Genomic DNA, 22,084 nt, shown 5'->3' with positions numbered 1-22,084 from the left:
TGAAGAACATCTGAACTGCTGTAATGGAAACGCAAAGGATATATTTCTGCTTTGAAAAACAGTTGACACTGTTCTTCAGAGGACTGTCCAATCAAACCTAAATAAACCTCAGTTCGTAATGTTTGATTGAAGTCCACGCTTATTTTTTGAATCTTTATTACTGAAGCATGGAATCATGAGACCAAAAAAAGACAGAAAATGAGCTAAACTGTGAACAGATCAGTAAGGTTTAATCTCATAAGAAATGAATGTACATTAAATACTTTTTATATAATAGTCCATTGCCATTCATCCACTTACACAGAAAAGCACTTAAACAAATTACATTCCAGTCGGTTTTAACCTGTATTTCTGTTTGCATAGCTCGCTCGGTTTTATAGTTTGATTTTTAAAAAGTGACATTGCATGGATGATGTTAACAAAATGAATATGGTACCTCATCTGTAACTACCAAATCAGATTAACATTCAGAAATGGCTTCAACAAACAGTCTTTCGACATCAACGAGACCAGAACAGACTAAACAAAAAGGAAGACGGAGAAAATCTGAGCTTTCAAGTGTATGTTTTTTTTTTAAACACAAAAGTACAGCAGATTAAAAGTGGAATACGAGGACAGCTTGTTATTGCTGGGTGTTGAGACTGCTTCAATCACAAAGACGATTGCACGGGTGTTTTTCCTATTTAGACAGGATCTGATGTAGGGGGTGTGGCAGACGACTGGTTTCTCTCGTTTAAGTATGACAAAATTCTCTGGTGGTCATGCCCGTGTCCAACCAGTAAAAATGCTCTTTAGTGACTGCTTCCTTTCCGCTTGTGTAACGCTAATTACAGTCAATTCAGGAGGAGCCTTTGTGCAGGTCATCACTTTTAATAAATGGATGGTAATTTTGGTTGTGCACATTGGGCTCATTATTCAAATAGCTGCAACATTCAGAAGTCAATGGCACAGGAGTTTACATTAGTAGCCTGTCATCATCAGCAGCACTGCAGTGTCTGTGGAAAGAAGTTATCCATCAATAGTGACACATTTTAGTAAATCACATCCACAGGTTAATAATGAGGCAAAAAAAAGCAATGCAACAGCTGCACTTTGTAACTGACCAATCAGTAGTTTGGAAGCATTAAGGATTTGGTAAAATATATTTGTGTGGGGATGAGCGAAAGAATTTCTTTGAACATTAGACTTTGTCACCCTTATTGATGTGAAAGGCTGGGCAAATGGGATTACAAAGTATAGAACCTTACAGCAGGTGGCCATTCGGCCCATCGTGCCTGTGCTGGCTCTTTGAAAGAGCTATCCAATTAGTCCCACTCCCTTGCTCTTTCCCCGTGGCCCTGCAACTGTTTCCCTTTCAAGTATTTATCTGATTTCTTCTGGAAAGATACGACTAAATCTGCTTCCACCGCCCTTTCAGGCAGTGCATTCCAGATCACAACTCGCTGTGTAAAAAAAAATTCTCCTCATCTCCCCCGTTGGCTTTTTTACCAATTACCTTCGATCTGTGTCCTCTGGTTACAGACCCTTCTGCCACTGGAAATAGTTTCTCCCTATCTACTCTATCAAAACCCTTCATAATTCTGAACACCTCTGTTCAATTCCCCATTAACCTTGTCTGCTCGAAGCAGAACATCACATTGTATGAAAAAAATGCTCGAGGATGTCTATGAAATGATTATAAATGTTAAAAATACCCAAATCATAACCTTATTGACCTTATGAAGATCATAAACAGAAATAACAGAGTAACAGATCTTTACACGTAGATTAATATATTAATTTCCCCTGGCTGCAGGTCATCCCAGTATGAAATTTATACCCAGAATGTGTGTTGCAGTGCAGCCAAGGGGGTAGGCAGGAATGTGGAGTTGTGTACACAGACCAGCCATGATCTTCTAGAATGATGGAGCAGGCTCAAGTGGCTGAATAGCCTACTCCTGCTCCTAGTTCGTATGCACTTTCGTATGTCGTGGAACTGGGCAAATACTGGAGTCAGCCTTTGATCGTCACGTTCTGTGAACAACTTCATGTTCAACTTCAGGGTGTTCCAAAGTGCTTTACAGCCATGAAGTACTTTTGAATTGTAGTCACTGTTGTAATGTAAGGAGTGCACAAGTAGAGAGTGCTCCAATCTGTACCTGTCAGAAGCATTTCAAACCTCCCTTACAGATTCACTGCTCCCTCTCTCTGTAACCTCCTCCAGCCCCTACAAAACTCCCTATCTCTGTAACCTCCTCCAGCCCCTACAAGCCTCCCTATTTCTGTAACCTCCTCCAGCCCCTACAATCCTCCCTATCTCTGTAACCTCCTCCAGCCCCTACAACCCTCCCTATTTCTGTAACCTCCTCCAGCCCCTACAACCCTCCCTATCTCTGTAACCTCCTCCACCGCCGACAACCCTCCCTATCTCTGTAACCTCCTCCAGCCCCTACAACCCTATCTCTGTAACCTCCTCCAGCCTTCTGAGATCACTGCACTCCTCCAATACTGGCCTCTTTTGCATTCCTAATTTTAATCGCTCCACCAATAGTGTCCCTCCCTACAACTGCCTAGGGCTCTAAACTCTAATTCCCCAACCCCCTCCCCCATCCCCCACCACAGGCACAAGTCTCTCTGCATCGCTACCTCTCTCTCTTTCTTTAAGATACTCCTGAAACTTACCTCTTCGACAAACGTTTTGGTCACCTGTTCTAATGTCAGCTGTAAGATGGTGCTACCCACTGAGCCAAGACTGATACAGTTGAGCCAGTTGGTAGAATGTTTGATAAAGTATCACATAAAAGGCTGGTTAACAAAACTGAGGCTCACGGAATAGGTCCAATTGGATTAAAAAAAAATTGGCTTAAGGACAGAAAACAGCGAATTGTGGCACATGGTAGTTTTTCAGACTGGAGGATGGTAGACAGTGGTGTTCCTCATGGGTCAATGCTCAGATCACTGCTTTTATTGATTTATATATATATATATATATATATATAAATAAATGACTTGAATATTGGAATAAAGAGTAAAATTTCAAAATTTACTAATGATACCGAACTTGGAGGTGTGGCAGAGTGAGGATGATATGAATTGTCTGCAACAAGACATAGATAGGCCAGCAGAATGGGTAGAGAGGTGGCAGATGGAATTTAATACTGACAAGTGTGAGGTGATGCTTTTTGGCAGAGGAATATATACTTAATGGCACAATTCTAAAGAGTGTGCAGGGACAGAGGGACCTGTACTTCATGTGCATAGATCTTTGAATGTGGCAGGACATATTGAGAGAGTGGTCAGTCAAGTAAATGGGATCTTGGGCTTCATAAATAGAGGCATTGAGCACAAAAGCAGGGAAGTTATGCTGAACCTTTATAAAGCTGTAGATAGGCCCCAGCTAGAGTATTGTGTCCAGTTCTGGTCACCAGACCTTAGGAAGGATGTCAGGGTCCTTGAGAGGGTGCAGAGGAGATTTACGAGAATGGTTCCAGGAATGAGGGAATTTAGCTACAAGGTTAGGCTGGAAAAGCTGGAGTTGTCCCCTTGAAGCAAAGGAGGTTGAAGGGAGATCTGGCAGAGGTGCACAAGATTATGACAGGTTTAGATAAGGTAGGCAAGGAAAAGGTGTTCCCATTAGCTGATGGCACAAGAACTAGGGAGACACAGGTTGAAGGTTTTGGGCAAGAGATACAGGGGAATGTGAGGAAGAACTTTTTTTTTTTTACAGAGCGAGGGGCAATGACCTGGAACTTACTGTCAATGAGGGTGGGAAGCAGAGATGATAAATGATTGAAAAAGGAAATTGGATGGGCCCTCGAGGGAAACAAGCTTGAAGGGCTACGGGGATAGAGCCGAGGAATGGGACTGACTGGATTGTGCTATGGAGAGCAGGAATGGACTCGATGGGCTAAATGGCCTCCTTCTGTGACACTATAACTCTCAGCTCTGTATCAAAAGGTCCTAGTTCTTTTTTTATTCGTTCTTGGGATGTGAGCACCACTGGCAAGGTCACGTGTAGGCCAGATTGGGTAAGCATGGCAGATTTCCTTCTCTAAAGGATATTAATAACACAGATGCATTTTTACAAGAATCCAGTAGCTTCACGGTCATTATTAATGGGATTAACATTTTATTCCAGATTAATTAATTAGTTAATTGAATTTAAATTCCCCCAGCTGCCACAGTGGGATTTGAACTCATGTCTCTGGAGCATTAGACTGGGCCTCTGGATTACTAATTAAAACTTAAAATGCTAGAAATACTCAGCAGGTCTGGCAGCATCTGTGGAGAGAGAAACAGAGTTAATGTTTCAGGTCGGTGACCTTTCATCAGAACTGACAAAGGTTAGAAATGTAATAGGTGTTAAGCAAGTGAAGTGGGGGTAGGGGGAAGAGAACGAAAGGGAAGGTGGGTGATAGGGCAGAGGGCGAGAGAGATTAAATGACAAAGATGGGACAAAGGCAAAGGGAATGCTGATGATGTGATGAAAGACAAAGCATTAGTCCAGAGAGGGAAGTCTATGGAGAGAAGGCGGGGGCTACCATCCCCTATTTTAAGCGAATGGGCAAGATTAGCCCACTATGTCACCTTGAGCTGTATCAGCCTGGGCACAGTGGGTAGCACCTTCATCTGGGTCGGGAGGGTTCAAGTCTCATTTTAGAGATTTGAGCAAAAGTCTAGGCTGACACTCCAGTGCAGTACTGAAGTAGTGCTGCATTGTCAGAGTGCTGTTCTTGTGGATGGGCTTTAAGCCAAGGCACTCTCTGCTCTCTCAGGTGAATGTAAGAGATCCCACGGTACTCTTCGAAGAGCAGGGCAGTTAGCCACAGTGTCCAGAGTCACAGAATTGTTACAGCACAGGAGGAGGCCATTCAGCCTGTTGTGTCTGAGTTGGCTCTCCGAAAGGAGCTATTCACCTAGTGCCACTCCCCTGCCGTCTCTCCATAGCCCTGCACGTTCTTCCTTTTCAATATTTATCCCTCAACCAATTTATCATATTGTTGTTTGTGGGATCTTGCTATACACAAACTGACTACCGCATATCCTACATTACAATAGCGACTTCAAAAAAGTACCATCATTGGTTGTAAAGTGCTTTGGAACATCTGGAGGTTGTGAAAGGTGCTATAGAAATACAACTCAATCTTTCTTTTTCTTATGTAATAAGTTGGCGTTTACACAATCCATGTCACATTTATTCAAACATATAATTTATTTGAAAGCCACATGTCCCTCACACAGTTTTGACAAATTGTATAAATAAAAAGTAACTGTACCATGTAAAAAATGAATGCTACGTGGATTGGCTGTGGTAGTAAAAACATTGATGTTACCATTCCCATTTTTTGGCGAGCTTTCAATTCTATATACTGTATTCCTGCAAGTTCTGTTTAAGTTATAGCAGTTGGAAAGAAGTGAATGGTTTACTTAAAATAAGTCCTTGGCTTCACACAAGGAGTGCTCTGTTCTGCAAAAGAGAATCCCAACAACCAGCCCTGTACAAAACAGAGTCCAAGAAATACTTTTATTCTATAACTAATTTTCAAGCTTTGGTTAAAAAGTGAAATTAAATGTTGTAAACCCTTACTGCCAACTCTGAATATGAAACGATAATTTTTTGGCACAATTTAACAAGACGTGTTTGGTGTTTTATATACCTTCTGTCCTGCCGTTGCATTCACCATTCTGATCACTTTTGGGTGTTCAGTGTGCGACATACAGCCAATTGCACAGAAACAGGCCATTCGGCCCAACTATCTATGCCAGTGTTTATGCTCCACATGAGCCTCTTCCTTGAGCCCTATCAGCATAAACTCTTATTCCTTTCTCCCTTATGTGTTCATCCAATTTGTCCTTAAATGCATCCATGCTGTTCGCCTCAACCACTCCCTGTGGTAGCCAGATCCACATTCCAACCACTCTCTGGGTAAAGATGTTTCTCCTGCATTCCCTATTGGATTTCGTAGTGACTATCTTATCACAGAATCATAGAATGATACAACACAGAAAGAGACCATTCAGCCCAATGCACCTGTGCTAGCTCTTTGAAAGAGCTATCCAACTAGTCCCACTTCCCTGAATTTTCACCATTGCCCTCCAAATGCTTTCCCTTTGAGTATTTATCCAAATTCACTTTTGAAAATTTCTACTGAATCTACTTCCATCGCCCTTTTAGGCAGCGCATTCCAGATCACAACAACGGGTTGCATTAAAAAAGAACGTTTCCTCATGTTACCTCTGGTTCTTGTGCCTGTCACCTTAAATCAGTGCCCTCTGATTACCATCCCTTCTCCCATTGGAAACAGTTTCCCTTTCCTTCCTCTATTAAATTGCTGAGTGCTCTGGAACACCTGTCAAATTACCTCTTAACCTTCTCTGTTCCAAGCAGAACAATGACACAGCTTCTCCAGTCTCTCCACGTAACTCAAGTCCCTCTCGAAGGCTTTGACATAAAGTTACATTTACGGCTTCTAGTTTTGGACTTCCACACAAGCGCTAACATCTTTTCTTCATCTCTCTGTGAACCCCTTTTAATAAGAGAAATTTCTAGGATTTTTTTCTCCCTCCTGAATTAACCCAGGGGTTTGTTTTTGTTTTTTGGGTCTGGTTTGTTGACTCTCCTGAAGGTAACATGTTGTTGTTGGCGAGTGTAGTAGTCATGATGCTTAGTAGCACTGTTATGGGATAGGCTCGATGGACTAGCTGATCAGTTCCTATCCGACACTTGCGTATGTTCTTATCACCTTCTTGGCATTTAGAAAAAAAATCTGGAATTTGAAACTAGTAGCTTTATTCGCCCTTTGTCAACTTATGAGTCTGTAACATATGTGCACAATTCTGACTACGAGCATGCGTACATACAAATTAGGAGCAGGAGTAGGCCATTTGGTCCCTCGAGCCTGCTCTACCATTTGATAAGATCATGGCCGATCTGACTGTGGCCTCAACTCCACTTTCCTATCTACCAGCTATAACTTTTGACACCCTTGTTAATCAAGAATCTATCTAACTCAGCCTTAAAAATATTCAACAACCGAACCTCCATTGCTCTCCGGGGAAGAGAATTCCACAGATAAACAACTCTCTAAGAGAAAAAAATTTCTCCTCATCATCTTAAATGGGAGATCCCTAATTTTTACACTGTGTCCCCTGGTTCTAGTCTCTCCCATAAGGGAAAATATCCTCTCAGCATCTCTGTGAAGTCCCCTTAAGATCTTATATGTTTCAATAAGATCACCTCTCATTCTTCTAAACTCCAATGGATACAGACCCAACCTGTCCAACCTTTCCTCATAAGATAACCCCCTTCATCCCAGGAACCAGTTGAGTGAATCTTCTCTGAACTGCTTCCAATGCAATTATATCCTTTCTTCAGTAAGGAGACCAAAACTGTACAAAATACTCTAGATGTGGTCTCACCAGTGCTCTGTACAACTGTAGCGAAACATCTCTACTTTTATATTCCGTTCCCCTTGCAATAAATGACAACATTGCTTTGGCTTCCTAATCACTTGCTTTACCAGCATACTAACCTTTTGTGAATCATGTACCAGGACACGCAGATCCTACTGTACCGCAGAGTTCTACAATCTCTCACCATTTAAATAATATGCAGATTTTCTATTTTTCCTGCCAAAGTAGACAAGTTCACATTTTCCCACATTATACTCCATCTGCCAAATTTTTGCCCACTCACTTAACCTATCTATACCCCTTTGCAGAGTGCTTATGTCCTACTCGCAACTTTCTCTCCTGCCTATCTTTGTTTCATTAGCAAATTTAACATTCGGTCCCTTCATCCAAGGCACTGATATAGATTATAAATAATTGAGGCCCCAACACTGATCCCTGTGGCACTCCACTAGTTACAGCTTGCCTACCTGAAAAAGACGTGTTTATACCTACTTTCTGCTTCCTGTTAGCTAACCAATCCTCTATCCATGCTAATATGTTACCCCCTATACCATGTGCTCTTATGTTGTGTGGTAACCTTTGGTGTGGCACCTTATCAAACGCCTTTTGGAAATTCAAATACACCACATCTACAGGTTCCCCTTTATCCATGTTGCTTGTTATTTCCTAAAGAACTCTAATAAAATAAATTACACTGCAAAGCTTTCCATTTCACTGATTAGTTTGGTTGTTAAAATGTTATGTTCCACATAAGTGCCTGAATGCAGCTCATTAACAATGCTCATCAAGTAATAAGTCATTCTTCAAGGGCCGTCAATCACAATCAGCCAATCTGCAGCAAGGCTGGAATTAAAGTGAACAGTTTAATCAATGTGAGTTAGGATAAAGTAGGAGGCCAACAGCTCTCCAGCTCACAATTACACTTGGTTTATAGTAGGTTGGGGGAAGCTAAACAATTTGCAGAGATTGGCTTTCCAAGGCTGCTTCTGGAATCCAAACTGGACCAACACAGATTGCTTCCACAAATTTCTCCCGTTCCTTCTCTTTCTCTGAAGGCAGTATCTTATATACCTTATTTGAGCTGATCACTCTTCATTACCAAGCTGGGAAGTAAATAGCAATAGCTATTCGTCCATCGGGAGCATTACACACGAACCTGATCCTGCTCTCAAAGCACAAACGCACTTTCTAGGTATGAAGAGTAAGAACAGTGGCTGATTCTCCCGTTCCCTAATTGCAGGGAACAATGCTGGCAATTGTAACCACCTTGACGGAGATAAGTGAAGCGAGCACAAATCGACAGATGGAATCTTCTGCAACTCATCTCCTCCCAACTATTGACATGTCAACACAACCATGAAACAACAGTTTATATTACTAACTGCAGCCAACGAATCATATAATGATCCAGTTTTCATAGAGTAAATAAGGAGAAGCTGTTTCCAATGGCAGACAGGTCGGGAACCAGAGGGCACAGATTTAAGGTGATTGGCAAAACAACCAGAGGGGAGATGAGGGAAAAGAAAATCACGCAGCGATAATGCTGCCTGAAAGGGTGGAAGCAGATTCAATAGTAACTTTCAATAGGGATTTGGATAAATACTTAAAGAGGAGACAATTGTAGGGTAATGGGGAAAGAGCAGGGATTTAATTGAATAGCTCTTTCAAAGAGCTGGCACAGGCACAAGGGCTGAATGGTCTCCTTCTATGCTGTATTGTTTATATTACTAGGTGTATACAGCACAGAAGGAGGCCATTCACAGCTGAGCTGGAAACAACCAGGCGGAAGGTCACTGCGCAGAAGGAACTTTCTTGTTATCTCGTAGAGTGCTGTAATAGTGCTACTGAGTTACACTGGCCATCGTATATAGTGAGCAAATTGCATTCACACATACACTCCCACAACAAATGGTGAGGACAAGAAATGGTTCAACATTCATCAGTGCAGCAGATTCGTATAACTGAATGCAATCACCATGCGTAGCGAGATGAACAATTTCCAGGTGGACAAGGGTTGGGAATTATAAATGCCAACAGAAAATGCTGCAAACACCCAGGAGGCCAGACAACACTTGAAACATTCATTCTGTTTCTCTCTCCACAGATGATGCCAGATCTGCTGAGAATTTCCAGCACTTTCTGTTTTTATTTCAGATTTCCAGCGTCCGCAGTATTTTGCTTTAGTAATTATATCATGCATCTAGATTGACAGCGATACCATAGTACCCCTGGGGCAGATGGCACTCGACAGAAGTGAGGAGAGGCCCCAATCCCCCCGCATTCTAATCCTGCCCTTACTGGCATCAGGGGTCAAACCTCTTGGGAGGCAAAACCATCATTAACCCTCCAACAACAGTTGGTAAAACAGGGACACACAGGAAAGGGGAGAGCCCCAATGGGAGGTTGCACCTGTTCTTGAGGTGCCTGAATATTAAAAACAAGTCTTGGAATTACCAATAATAAGGCAAATAAAAAACAAAATGGAGAGATTGTGTTAAAGCATTGCTTCCAATCTTAGAGTCATTTCCCTCTTGTTAGCTCCAAACTCAAGGGGCCAGAAGGTCACATCCATCTAATAAAAAGGACAGATCTGCAAATCTCATCTTGTCTGTCAATACCTGCTCAGTTCTGGTGTCACCCCGTAGACTTTTATGAAGGTCTGCAAATCGGTCTGCGGAAAACCATTCAACTGATATTTCTGTAACATGAAACCAACCGTGAGGAGTTAACAAATGAAATCTTTGACATTAATATTTGCAGATGAAGCAACACTGGGTCACAGAATAAGCAATCATGTGGGGATTGTACAAAAGCTGGCCTTTTTAATCAGCACTCGAGTCTTAATTTGATCATCAGAGACGAGGGACTTCAGTTATGCGGAGAGATTAGAGAAGCTGGGATTGTTTCTGCTTGGAGCAGAGAAGGGTAAGGGGAGATTTCATGGAAGTGTTCAAATTTTGAAGGTTTTTTACAGAATAAATAAGGAGAAACTGTTTTCACTGGCAGGAGGGTCGGTAACCAGAGAGGACACTGATTGAAGATAATTGGTTAAAGAACCAGAGGGGACATGAGGAAACATTTTTTGACACAACGAGTTGTTGTGATCTGGAATGCGCTGCCTGAAAGGGCGGTGGAAGCAGATTCAATAGTAACTTTTAAAAGGGAATTGGATAAATACCTGAAAAGGAAAAAGTTTGTAGGGCTATGGGTGAAGAGCAAGGGGAGTGGGGAGCTCATTCAAATAGCAGACACAGGCACAATGGGCCATATAGTCTCCGCTGTACTGGACAGCTGAGCATGGAGTAGAGTCAGTCTCCACTATTCTGAACTTTCACATCTATAATGCTGTGGGGGTTGGGACTGAATAAAGCACCTGAGCTACCCAGTCCAGGAATACACCAGCTTCGATACCTAGGCTGCACTAAGTTGAGCTGTGATTCCAGGAGGGGGACTGCAATTAGCGTCAGCACTTCCAAGATAGATAGGCAGGTCTCCCACTCCTGATCAGGGACCCCCGTCTGGAAATGTACATGTTGTTTTGCATGTAAGATAAGGACAGGACATGATCAATTAGCAGGAAGGCACTGTCCTTTTAGGCCTGTATGTGTGGAATGGGCATTTCCGTGAGGTACCAGGGACACCTACAAGTTCCCCTCCAAGCCACACACCATACTGACTTGGATGAATATCATTGTTCCTTCACTGTCGCTGGGTCAAAATCCTGGAATTCCCTTCCTAACAGCACTGTGGGTGTACCTACACCACACGGACTGCAGCAGTTCAAGAAGTATATTAAGGGCAAGAGGATAACCAGGGAAAGAGTAAGCCTATTAGGGACCAAAGTGGCAATCTGTGTGTGGAGCCAGAGGACATAGGTGAGGTTTTGAATGATTACTTTTCATCTCTGTTCACTATGGAGAAGGATGATGTAGGTGCAGAGATCAGGGAGGGGGATTGTGATATACTCGAACAAATTAGCATTGAAAAGGAGGAAGTATTAGCTGTTTTAGCGGGCTTAAAAGTGAATAAATCTCCAGGCCCAGATGAGATTTTTTATTTAGAGATACAGCACTGAAACAGGCCCTTCGGCCCACCGAGTCTGTGCCGACCATTAACCACCCATTTATACTAATCCTACACTAATCCCATAATCCCATATGAGATATATCCCAGGTTGCTATGTGAGGCAAGAGGGAGATAGCAGGGGCTCTGACACATATTTTCAAATCCTCTCTGGCCACAGGAGAGGTACCAGAGGACTGGAGGACAGCGAATATGGTACCATTATTCAAGAAGGGCAGCAGGGATAAACCAGGTAATTACAAGCTTGTGACTTTAATGTCAATGAAACGATTAGAAAATATTCTGAGGGACAGGATTAACCTGTGACCTTATTATCCATATTGTTCATATACTGGCTTTAATCAACTCAACTAACAGGGAACTTACCCTGAACCACTCTTAAGCAACACTCAGGATGGGTGTCAGCCTTGCAGGATTGCCCTGGAATCTCCAGGAATTGAAGATTAATCTCCTGGACACTGCTGGCAGCAACCCAATTTGTAGATAGATTCTTGATAAGTAAGGGAGTGGAAGGTTATCGGGGGTAGGTAGAAATGTGGAGTAATCAGTTCAGCCATGAACTTATTGAATGGCAGAGCAGGCTCGAAGGGCCGAGTGGCCTACTCCTGCTCCTAATTCATATATTTGTATGTATGTATGTAGTTTGTTTGTTAGATATAAAAAATATTGAGGAGGCGGGGTGGGCTGTTTGACAGTCAAGAATCATCCAATCAGGTAACAAAGAGTCTGGTAAGTTTCTGATTGGTGCAGGAAGGTGGTGCCCAGGCAAAATGGATTCTTTTTATTCATTCATGGGATGTGAACATCGCTGGCTAGGCCAGCATTTACTGCCCATCCCTAACTGCCCTTGAGAAGGTGGTGGTGGTGGTTCTTGAATACAACTGAGTGGCTTGCTAGGCTATTTCAGAGGCAGTTAAGAGTCAATCACGTTTCTGTGGGTCTGCAGTCACACGTAGGCCAGACCAGGTAAGGACAGCGGATTTCCTTCCTTAAAGGACATTAGTGAACCAGATGGGTTGTTACGACAATCCAGTAGTTTCATGGTCACCATTGCTGACATTAACTTTTTATTCCAGAATTTATTTAATTAACTGAATTTAAAATTTAGGAAGTTTGGAAATGGGAAACCAGGTGATGAAATGTCCTCGAATTCCTCCCACTACCTTTAGCAACCATAAACTTGAGGGCAGGTTCGATAGTTTGACTACGGCATGGATATGATAGGCCGAACGGCCCCCTTCTGTGTTGTAACCATTCTATGATTCTACGACTAATGAAAAAACGTCTGTTTAGAAGGTTGGCTTCCTTCCGGACAATGGAATGGAAAAGGTAAGGTTCATTGACTGGTGATATGAGAGAGAGAGAAAGAGAGAGTGTTGAAAAGAGAGAGGGGGGTGGGGTGGGGGGGGGGGAGAGAGAGAAAGGGGCCAAACCAATTGTAAAAAAGTCAAAGAAGTTAACAAGAATGAGGGAAAGGATAGGCCCAGGACAGTTGCTGTCAACTTTTTACCATCTTTCTCCAGATTTGGAAGCTAAATTCCTGAATGTTTGAAAAATGCTACTTCGTAAAATGGAATGTAAGTGGAAATTGTGAAAAGATAGTTCTCCCCAAACGCAATTTTTTAAAAACTGGAAATGGCCTTTTTTTTAGTGAAAGGTGGTAGGATACTGTACACTTCCCAAAGCTAGTTCCTGCCAACACCGAGGGAATGATCTAACAAACAGTCAAAAAACTTTACATAACTTAACAAGCATCATGAAATTCTGTTGCACAAACAACTTCTGTTGCCAACCATCGACCGATTTCTTTTAATAACTTTTAATGCTTACCTTAATAGTTTCATAAGTGTCAGTAATAAGCGCAATAAAGAGACTTAGAACCATGTAAATGAAGAGGCTGATGAAGGAGTACAGATAGATTCTGCTGAACAACCAGAGCAAGTTACTCTTCTCTTGTATTTCCGCAAATGTTGCAAACATGTCATCGCCATTGACCAGAGAAAACAGACATTCAGCAACAGCACTTAACTTTTCAAACTGAAAGGAAAAAGAATATAAGAAATAGGGCAATTAGAACATGATTTACTTGTATATTAACTGCAATGGGTGACTGGGAGTGTAGCACTCATCCACACCAGACTGCTTCGGAATTGATACATGCCAGTCACAGCTTGGAAGAGACCAATCAGATCAGAGTATCATACATCGCAATAAGTCATCAAGCTGACACCTTGATTGAAAGCTCAAATTAAAATAACTCCAGTTATAAAGCTAACTGGTTACTGAGTCAGTCAATGCAACTATACATGTGGCAAAAAATGTAGAATTTTGAACTGAAACTTTAGCTGATGTCTTGAACCCTGGGAGGTCCCACTAGGCCGAATTCATCAATGATACCCATTTGGAATCAGCTATCCTTCAGCAATGCTACTGGAGGGTCAACTAGATTTCTCCCCTCCCCCAAATGAACACGTCCATCAGTACATTTTGCTAGAAAGAATGATGAGGCCACAAAGTCCTTGGAAAATAAGAGATTAAGTGGGGTCGAGGAGCAGAGGGATCTGAGGGGGTAGTGATACACAGATCACTAAAAGTAGCAATGCACGTTAATCAGACCATGAAAAAAAAGCAAACAAATCTCTGAGGTTCATTTCTAGAGCGCTAGAGTTGAAAAACAAAGAAGTTATGTTAAATTTGTATGGAATCTTGGTTAGTCCACACTTGGAGGACTGTGAACAGTTCTTGGTCTCCATAATACAAAAAGCTTATACAGGCAGTCGAGAAGGTGCAAAAATAATTTACTAGAAGGAAACCAGAACCGAGAAGTTATAACTTTTAAGAAAGTTTGAACAGGCTGAGTCACTTTTCCCTAGAAAAGGCTGAGGGGTGACCTAATCAAGATCTTTAAAGATTATGAAAGGATTTGATAGAAACATCTTCTCTACATCTACCCTACCAGAACCAAGAGCTGTAAGTATAAGACAGTCATTAATAAATCCAATAGGGAATTCAGGAGAAACTTCTTTACCCAGAGAGTGGTGAGAATGTGGAATTCACGACTGCAGGGAGTGATTGAGGTGGATAGTATCGATATATATAAGGGGAAGCTAGATAAACACATAAGGGTGAAAGGAATAGAAGGATATGGTGATTAGGTGAGATAAAGAGGGTGGGAGGAGGTTTGTGTGGAGCATAAACACCAGCATAGACCAGCTGGGCCGAATGGCCTGTTTCTGTGCTGCAAATACTTTGCAATACACGTTACATCATCCATCCATCGCTAACATTTCTAACTGTATTTCTTTGTCGTCATCTTATTTAATGGTGAGTAGTCGATGACATTGAAGGAATTGGACTTTCAACTCTTCAAAGACTCTCTCTGTCACTTTGTCCTGTTCTCCCCCCCACCCCCCGACTCTGCCCCTCTGCCTCCGCTGCTCACAGACAGCCAGTACTGGCTGGGGAGTGACAAATAATAAATGTGAAGGTGAGGAAACGGGCGTAATGTATATCAATTCCGGGCCACGCGATCCCACCCTGGCAACTGCCTGAAATCAACCTTGATCAACTTAAATCTGCAAAGTAGGGTCTTCGATCTATTTCAAGACCCATCTGCAAAATGCATCCAAAGCTTAGCAGGACAAGCAACTTCCAAGCTCAAACTAGTTTCTCCAGTTCAAAGGAGGCCAAATGGGAATCAGGAGTCAGATGGAATAATATTGGAGATGGGAAAAAAGGCTGTAAGACTGACAGATAAGAATCATCCAATTGGATAACAGTGAGGATAGATGTGTCAAGTGACTAATGTCAGGGGCGGGACAGTTGGAGGCAGGAAGTCATGTTGTGGAACCACCAGGAATACAAGAGATGGCAACTTTACCCAAGGACATACGAACATATGAATTAATAGCAGGATTAGGCCACTTGGCCCCTTGAGCCTGCTCTACCATTCAACAAGATTATGGCTGATCTGATTGTAACCTTACCTCCACATTCCCACCTACCCCCAATAACCTTTCACCCCCTTGCTTATCAAGAATCTATCTACCTCTGCCTTAAAAATATTCAAAGACTCTGCTTCCACTGCCTTTTGAGGAAGAGAATTCCAAAGACTCACGACCCTCTGAGAGAAAATATTTCTCCTCATCTCTGTCTTAAATGGGCGACCCCGTTTTTTAAACCGTGACCCCTAGTTCTAGATTCTCCCACAAGGGGAAACATCCTTTCCACATCCACCCTGTCAAGAGCCCTCAGGATCTTATACGTGAACGGCGCAATACAAATGCAACATTTTCTTCTCCCAAAACCTTCTAAAAGTGAAAAGCAGTAGATTTTCTGATGAAAGTTCTGTGAAAAGTTATCGAACTGAAATGTTAACTTTGTTTCTCTCCGCAAAGATGTTGCCTGACCCACTGAGTATTTCCAGCATTTGCTGTTTTTATTTCAGATTTCCAGCATCTGCTATATTTTGCTTTTGTGAAGTTTACCTCATATTCAAACTAGGTGGCTATAAAAATTCTACAAACTCAAGTTTTTCTCTTAATCCAACTACGGGTGGGAGCTGTTCGACTCTGGACCTCACTTCCTGTAACAGCACTGACCTCTAGTGGATAAAATGATACAGCACAGAAGGCAGCCATTTAGCCCATTGCACCGGTCTTTGAAAGAGCTATTTAATTAGTCTCTGTTCCCCCTGCTCTTTCCGCAAAGCTCTGCAATTGTTTTCCCCTTCAAGGATTTACCCAATTTCCTTTTGAAAGTTACTACTGAATCTGCTTCCACTGCCCTTTCAGGCAGCGCCTTCCAGATCACAACAGGATTCTCATCTCTGCTCTGATTCTTTTGCCAATTACCTTAAATCTGTGTCCTCTGGTTACCGACCCTTCCTGTCACTGAAAAAGTTTCTCCTTTTTTCTGTCCATCAAAACCCTCCATGATTTTGAATACCTTTATCAAAATCTCTGCTCCAGGGAGAACAATCCCAGTTTCTCTAGTCTCTCCACTCATGCAAGTGGCCTGGTAGAAAAGTCCATTGTTTTGTCAATGGTTGTGGCAAGGAAACAAAACCGGAACATTCTAGAAATAAGCAATGGCTCTCTCGGCCTCTGAAAGGGAATAAAGGGACAGATTTTGTCTTCAACGCATTGTTATGTCAGCAGTGATTACCTTTGAGTGATAAGGTCCCAATACGATCCACCCACAGAACATGTAGCCCAGGTAAATCATGCCTGCACAGCAACAGAAGCGTAACACTTTCGGAAGAGCGGCTCGCATCGTTAAAATAAGCAGCTGTGAACAGGTAATGCAGCATTAAATCAAGGATTTATTTCATCACTACATGCAAATTTCAGGAAAGTCACTGGGGGTCGAGTTTCCACTGGTAAAATTGGCACAATTTTGGGGATTATTGGTTTAACCAGCACAAAAAAACAGGGAGTTTTAAACGTAGGTGAGTTACGCCCAAAACCAACTTACGCTCATGTTTACCGTGACCTTTTCCGCTGGTTCGAGATTCAATTTGCCCAGTTCAGGCCCCGCCCACAAAACTGGCCACACCCGCAGGTTGAAATTCCGGAATTCCTCCGATTGCACTGGTTTGGGAAGGCTCTTCAAATTGCGCTCTTTATCTGACGCACGAGTCAGCACGTTTTTAAAGATTTTTTCAAACCAAAAAATATTTATTAAGGAATGGACTGGTGTACACCCGTGAAACGATTAAACGGTTCTGTATGGTTTAAGTCATTTTCAGCTAGAGCACTGGACACTGATTAAAAATACTTATTTTTGGTGATAAACCCGTTTTCAGCTGTAATAATCAAACTGCACCAGGTTAACACTCTTATACACATGGAGGAATACTTTTTAATGGAAAAAAGGAAGCAATTCCATTCTGTTGCACTGCTCGGTTATGCTGATTCATGGAAGATTTTACATTTGTGATTATACAAATTAATTGTAGTGGAAACATGAAGCCGAACCTATCCAGCGCAATTTCCAGTGCATTCTGAGTGCATTTTCCCAATTGGAAACTCTGTCCCATTATTCTGCAGTGATCCTTACGTTGTATTTCTGGAAATATCCCAGGTATCTAATAACTCCAACCCAGGCAAACAGGGTAGAGGTGCCCAGAAAAATGCTGCAAATGTCATATGTTGTTAGGTTCTGAAATCAGAAACAAGGAGTTAATATACACCTTAGAAAATTGGAAATTGAATGAGGTGAAAGAACAAAGGGACCTAGAGATACAGGTGAACAAATCATTCAAAGCCGCATTGCAAGGCAGCAAAGCAATTAAAAACACTAACAATGCACTGTGATTTATTTCTAGGGGTATAGAGTTCAAACTTGCAAAGTTATACTGAACTTGTACAGGACATTGGTCACTTGGAGTACTGTTCACAGTTCTGGTCTCCATTCTATAAAGGACACAAAAGCACTGGGAAAAGATTTTGAAGGATGGGACCAGAATGGAGAGATTACAGTGTCATTCAGACTCCCACCTGCCAAGAATGAGGCATATTAATTTTGTCATATGAACATTGATTTTAAACTGTTGCTGGAGTGAAGAAATAACTTGTTTGAAGATCACCAGACACTGTCCTGGAAGGACATTTGCATACCAAGAGAGGCTGCTTGTGGAGATAAAGGACTATTCCCTGCTCCAATGAACCCAAATGGATTTTGATCACCAGACACTGAAGGTGTAAGGAAGCACATTCCAGGCCCTGCTAAGATGATACAATCCACAGAGCCAGAGCTGGTTAAACCAGCTGGTCACATGACTAACTGGCTGGTCCAGGTTTTTTGAACTAGCCACAGGACAGTTTGAATGCAGTGTGCAACTGAAGCAGGAACAAGCAAGTCTCTCACCTGGCTGTCCCTCTCTCTCGCTTTCTCCCAAGCCACTGGACCCACGTCAATTGAGAAAAGACTCCGACATCGGAACAAGTTGAAGCATGAACTGGGCCCCAATGAATTGTAAAACTTACTGGCAACCAAAGACTCCACATTGAACTTAAAGGATTGTAACTACCAGATATTGCTTCAAACGTTTCCGCTCTTTACCTTCTACTTTTTCTGTCTCTATCTGCATGTGTGTTTATCGTGTATGCATGCTAGCATGGTCGTGTCTCATATTTGTATTTGTTAACCGGATTAGAGTTTAGGATTAATAAACTTCTACCTTTCCTTGTTTAAAGCAAAGGAAACCTGTTTGATTTCTTTGCCTCACAATTGGAACAGTGAACAAGGATTCACTGGGGGGAGCTAAAAACATAGCACTCTAAAATTAAACCCTGTTACGGTTAAACCAGGCAAAGGTTGAGAGGGAACCCAGAGACCCCTTCTCAACTGGTCGTAACAACAGCTGTCAGGAAAGACTGAATGTGTTGGGGCTTTTTTCTTCAGAATAGAGAATATTTAGAGGGGACCTGATGGAGGTCTTTCAAGTTACAAATGGGTTGGAAAGGATGGATGTGGGGAGAATGTTTCCACTTGCAGGAGAATCCAAAACTAGGGTCAAAAATACAAAATAGTTACCAATAAAACCAATAGGAAAATGACAAGGAAGTTCTTTACTCAGAGACTTGTTAGAATGCGGAACTCACTACCATAGGAAGTGTTTGGGGCAAATAACATTTCAAAAGGAAACAAGATGAGTACATGAGAGTAAAGGGAATAGAAAAATAAACTGAAAGGCTGAGATGAGGCAGTTCATTCGAGATCACAACAACTCATCTCCTCTCTGGTTCCTTTGCCAATCACCTTTAATCTGTTTCCTCTGATCACTGACCCTCCTACCACTAGAAAGAGTTTACCATTATTTACTTTATTATAGACCAATTTTTTAAAAATTCATTCATGGTATGTACCGTTGTTGGCTAGAGCAGCATTCATTGCCCATCCCTAATTACACTTGAGAAGGTGGTGGTGAGCTGCCTTTTTGAACCGCTGCAGCCCACGTGGGGTAGGTACACCCACAGTGCTGTCAGGGAGGGAGTTCCAGGATTTTGACCCAGTGACGGTGAAAGAACGCCAATATAGTTCCAAGTCAGGATGGTGTGCGACTTGGAGGGGAACTTGCAGGTGGTGGTGTTCCCATGCATTTGCTGCCCTCCTCCTTCTAGGTAGTAGAGGTCGTGGGTTTGGAAGGTGCCGTTTAAAGACCCTTGGTGCATTGCTGCAGTGCATCTTGTAGATGGTACACACTGCTGCCACTGTGCATCGGTGGTGGAAGGAGTGAATGTTTGTGGATGGGGTGCCAATCAAGCGGGCTGCTTTGTCCTGGATGGTGTCGAGCTTCTTGAGTGTTGTTGGAGCTGCACCCATCCAGGCAAGTGGAGAGTATTCCATCACACTCCTGACTTGTGCCTTGTAGATGGTGGACAGGCTTTGGGGAGTCAGGAAGCGAGTTACTCACCACAGGATTCCTAGCCTCTGACCTGCTCTTGTAGCCAGGGTATTTATATGGCTACTCCAGTTCACTTTCTGGTCAATGGTAACCCCCTAGGATATTGATAGTGAGGGATTAAGCGATGGTAATGCCGTTGAATATCAAAGGGAGATGGTTAGATTCTCTCTTGTTGGAGATGGTCATTGCCTGGCACTTGTGTGGCACAAATGTTACTTGCCACTTATCAGCGCAAGCCTGGATATTGTCCAGGTCTTGCTGCATTTCTACACGGACTGCTTCAGTATCTGAGGAGTTGCAAATGGTGCTGAACATTGTGCAATCATCAGCCAACATCCCCACTTCTGAACTTATGATTGAAGGAAGGTCATTGATGAAGCAGCTGAAGATAGGCCTAGGACACTACCCTGAGGAACTCCTGCAGTGATGTCCTGGAGCTCAGATGATTGACCTCCAGCAACCACAACCATTTTTCTTTGCGCTAGGTATGACTCCAACCAGCGGAGGGTTTTCCCCCTGACTCCCATTGACCTCAGTTTTGCTAGGGCTCCTTGATGCCATACTCGGTCAAATGCTGCCTTGATGTCAAGGGCAGTCACTCTCACCTCACCTCTTGAGTTCAGCTCTTTGGTCCATGTTTGAACCAAGGCTGTAATGAGGTCAGGAGCTGAGTGGCCCTTGTGGAACCCAAACTGAGTGTCACTGAGCAGGTTATTGCTGAGCAAGTGCTGATTGATGGCACTGTTGATGACATCTTCCATCACTTTACTGATGATTGAGAGTAGACTGATGGGGCGGTAATTGGCTGGGTTGGACTTGTCCTGCTTTTTGTGTACAGGACATACCTGGGCAATTTTCCACATTGCCGGCTAGATGCCAGTGTTGTAGCTGTACTGGAACAGCTTGGCTAGGGGCGCGGCAGGTTCTGGAGCACAGGTCTTCAGTACTATTGCTGGAATATTGTCAGGGCCCATATCCTTTGCAGTATCCAGTGCCTTCAGTCGTTTCTTGATATCAAATGGAGTGAATCGAATTGGCTAAAGTCTGGCATCTGTGATACTGGGGACTTCAGGAGGAGGCCGAGATGGATCATCAACTCGGTACTTCTGGCTGAAGATTGTTGCAAATGCTTCAGCCTTATCTTTCACACTGATGTGCTGGGCTCCCCCATCATTGAAGATAGGGAAATCTATGGAGTCACCTCGTCCAGTTAGTTGTTTAATTGTCCACTACCATTCACGCCTGGATGTGGCAGGACTGCAGAGCTTAGATCTGATCCGTTGGTTATGGGATCGCTTAGCTCTGTCTATCGCATGCTGCTGACGCAGTTTCGCACGCAGATAGTCCTGTGTTGTTGCTTCACCAGGTTGACACCTCATTTTGAGGTCTGTCTGGTGCTGCTCCTGGCATGCCCTCCTGCACTCTTCAGTGAACCAGGGCTGGTCCCCCCGGCTGGATGGTGATGGTAGAGTGGGGGATATGCCAGGCCATGAGGTTACAGATTGTGGTTGAGTACAATTCTGCTGCTGCTGATGGCCCACAGCACCTCATGGATGCCCAGTTTTGCATTGCTAGATCTGTTTGAAATCTATCCCATTTAGCACGGTGATAGTGCCACACAACACGATGGAGAGTCTCCTCAATGTAAAGGCGGGACTTCGTCTCCACAAGGACTGTGCAGTGGTCACTCCTACCAATACTGTCATGGACAGATGCACCTGTGACAAGCAGATTGGTGAGGCCAAGATCAAATATGCTTTTCCCTCTTGTTGGTTCCCCCAGCACCTACTGCAGACCCAGTCTAGCAGCTATGTCCTTTAGGACTCGGCCAGTTGTGGTGCTACCAAGTCACTCTTGGTGATGGACATTAAAGTCCCCCATTCAGAGTACATTCTGCACCCTTGCCATCCTCAGTGTTCCTCCAAGTGGTGTTCGACATGGAGGAGTACTGATCCATAAGCTGAGGGAGGGCGGTAGGCGGTAATCAGCAGGAGGTTTCCTTGTCCCTGTTTGACCCGATGCTATGAGACTTCATGGGGTCCAGACTCAATGTTGAGGACTCCCAGGGCAACTCCCCCCTGACTGTGTACCACTGTGCCACCACCTCTGCAGGGTCTGTCAGGACATACCCGGGGATGGTGGTTTCTGAGATATTGTCTGTAAGGTATAATTCTGTGAGTAAGACTATGTCCATGTCCA

At 43.1% G+C, this 22,084-nt stretch overlaps 1 protein-coding gene across 1 annotated transcript in view; it reads right to left on the bottom strand.

Annotated features, from left to right (window-relative positions):
• Window positions 1-204: 204 nt before the first annotated feature.
• LOC137372634 (mucolipin-2-like) overlaps window positions 205-22,084 on the bottom strand; it is a 65,796-nt gene continuing 43,916 nt past the window's right edge. The window contains exons 10-14 of the mRNA XM_068036597.1: window positions 17,536-17,637; window positions 16,642-16,764; window positions 13,306-13,512; window positions 10,011-10,090; window positions 205-995 (exon numbers count right to left, since the gene is read on the bottom strand). Coding sequence (XP_067892698.1) covers window positions 956-995; window positions 10,011-10,090; window positions 13,306-13,512; window positions 16,642-16,764; window positions 17,536-17,637 — 552 coding nt within the window. The 3' untranslated portion in view covers window positions 205-955. The remainder of the gene's footprint in view (window positions 996-10,010; window positions 10,091-13,305; window positions 13,513-16,641; window positions 16,765-17,535; window positions 17,638-22,084) is intronic.

This window comes from Heterodontus francisci, chromosome 8, assembly GCF_036365525.1.
Source record: "Heterodontus francisci isolate sHetFra1 chromosome 8, sHetFra1.hap1, whole genome shotgun sequence".
Taxonomy (NCBI): Eukaryota; Metazoa; Chordata; class Chondrichthyes; order Heterodontiformes; family Heterodontidae; genus Heterodontus; species Heterodontus francisci.
Note: the sequence above shows the minus strand (reverse complement) of the source record. Positions and strands in the feature narration are given on the sequence as shown.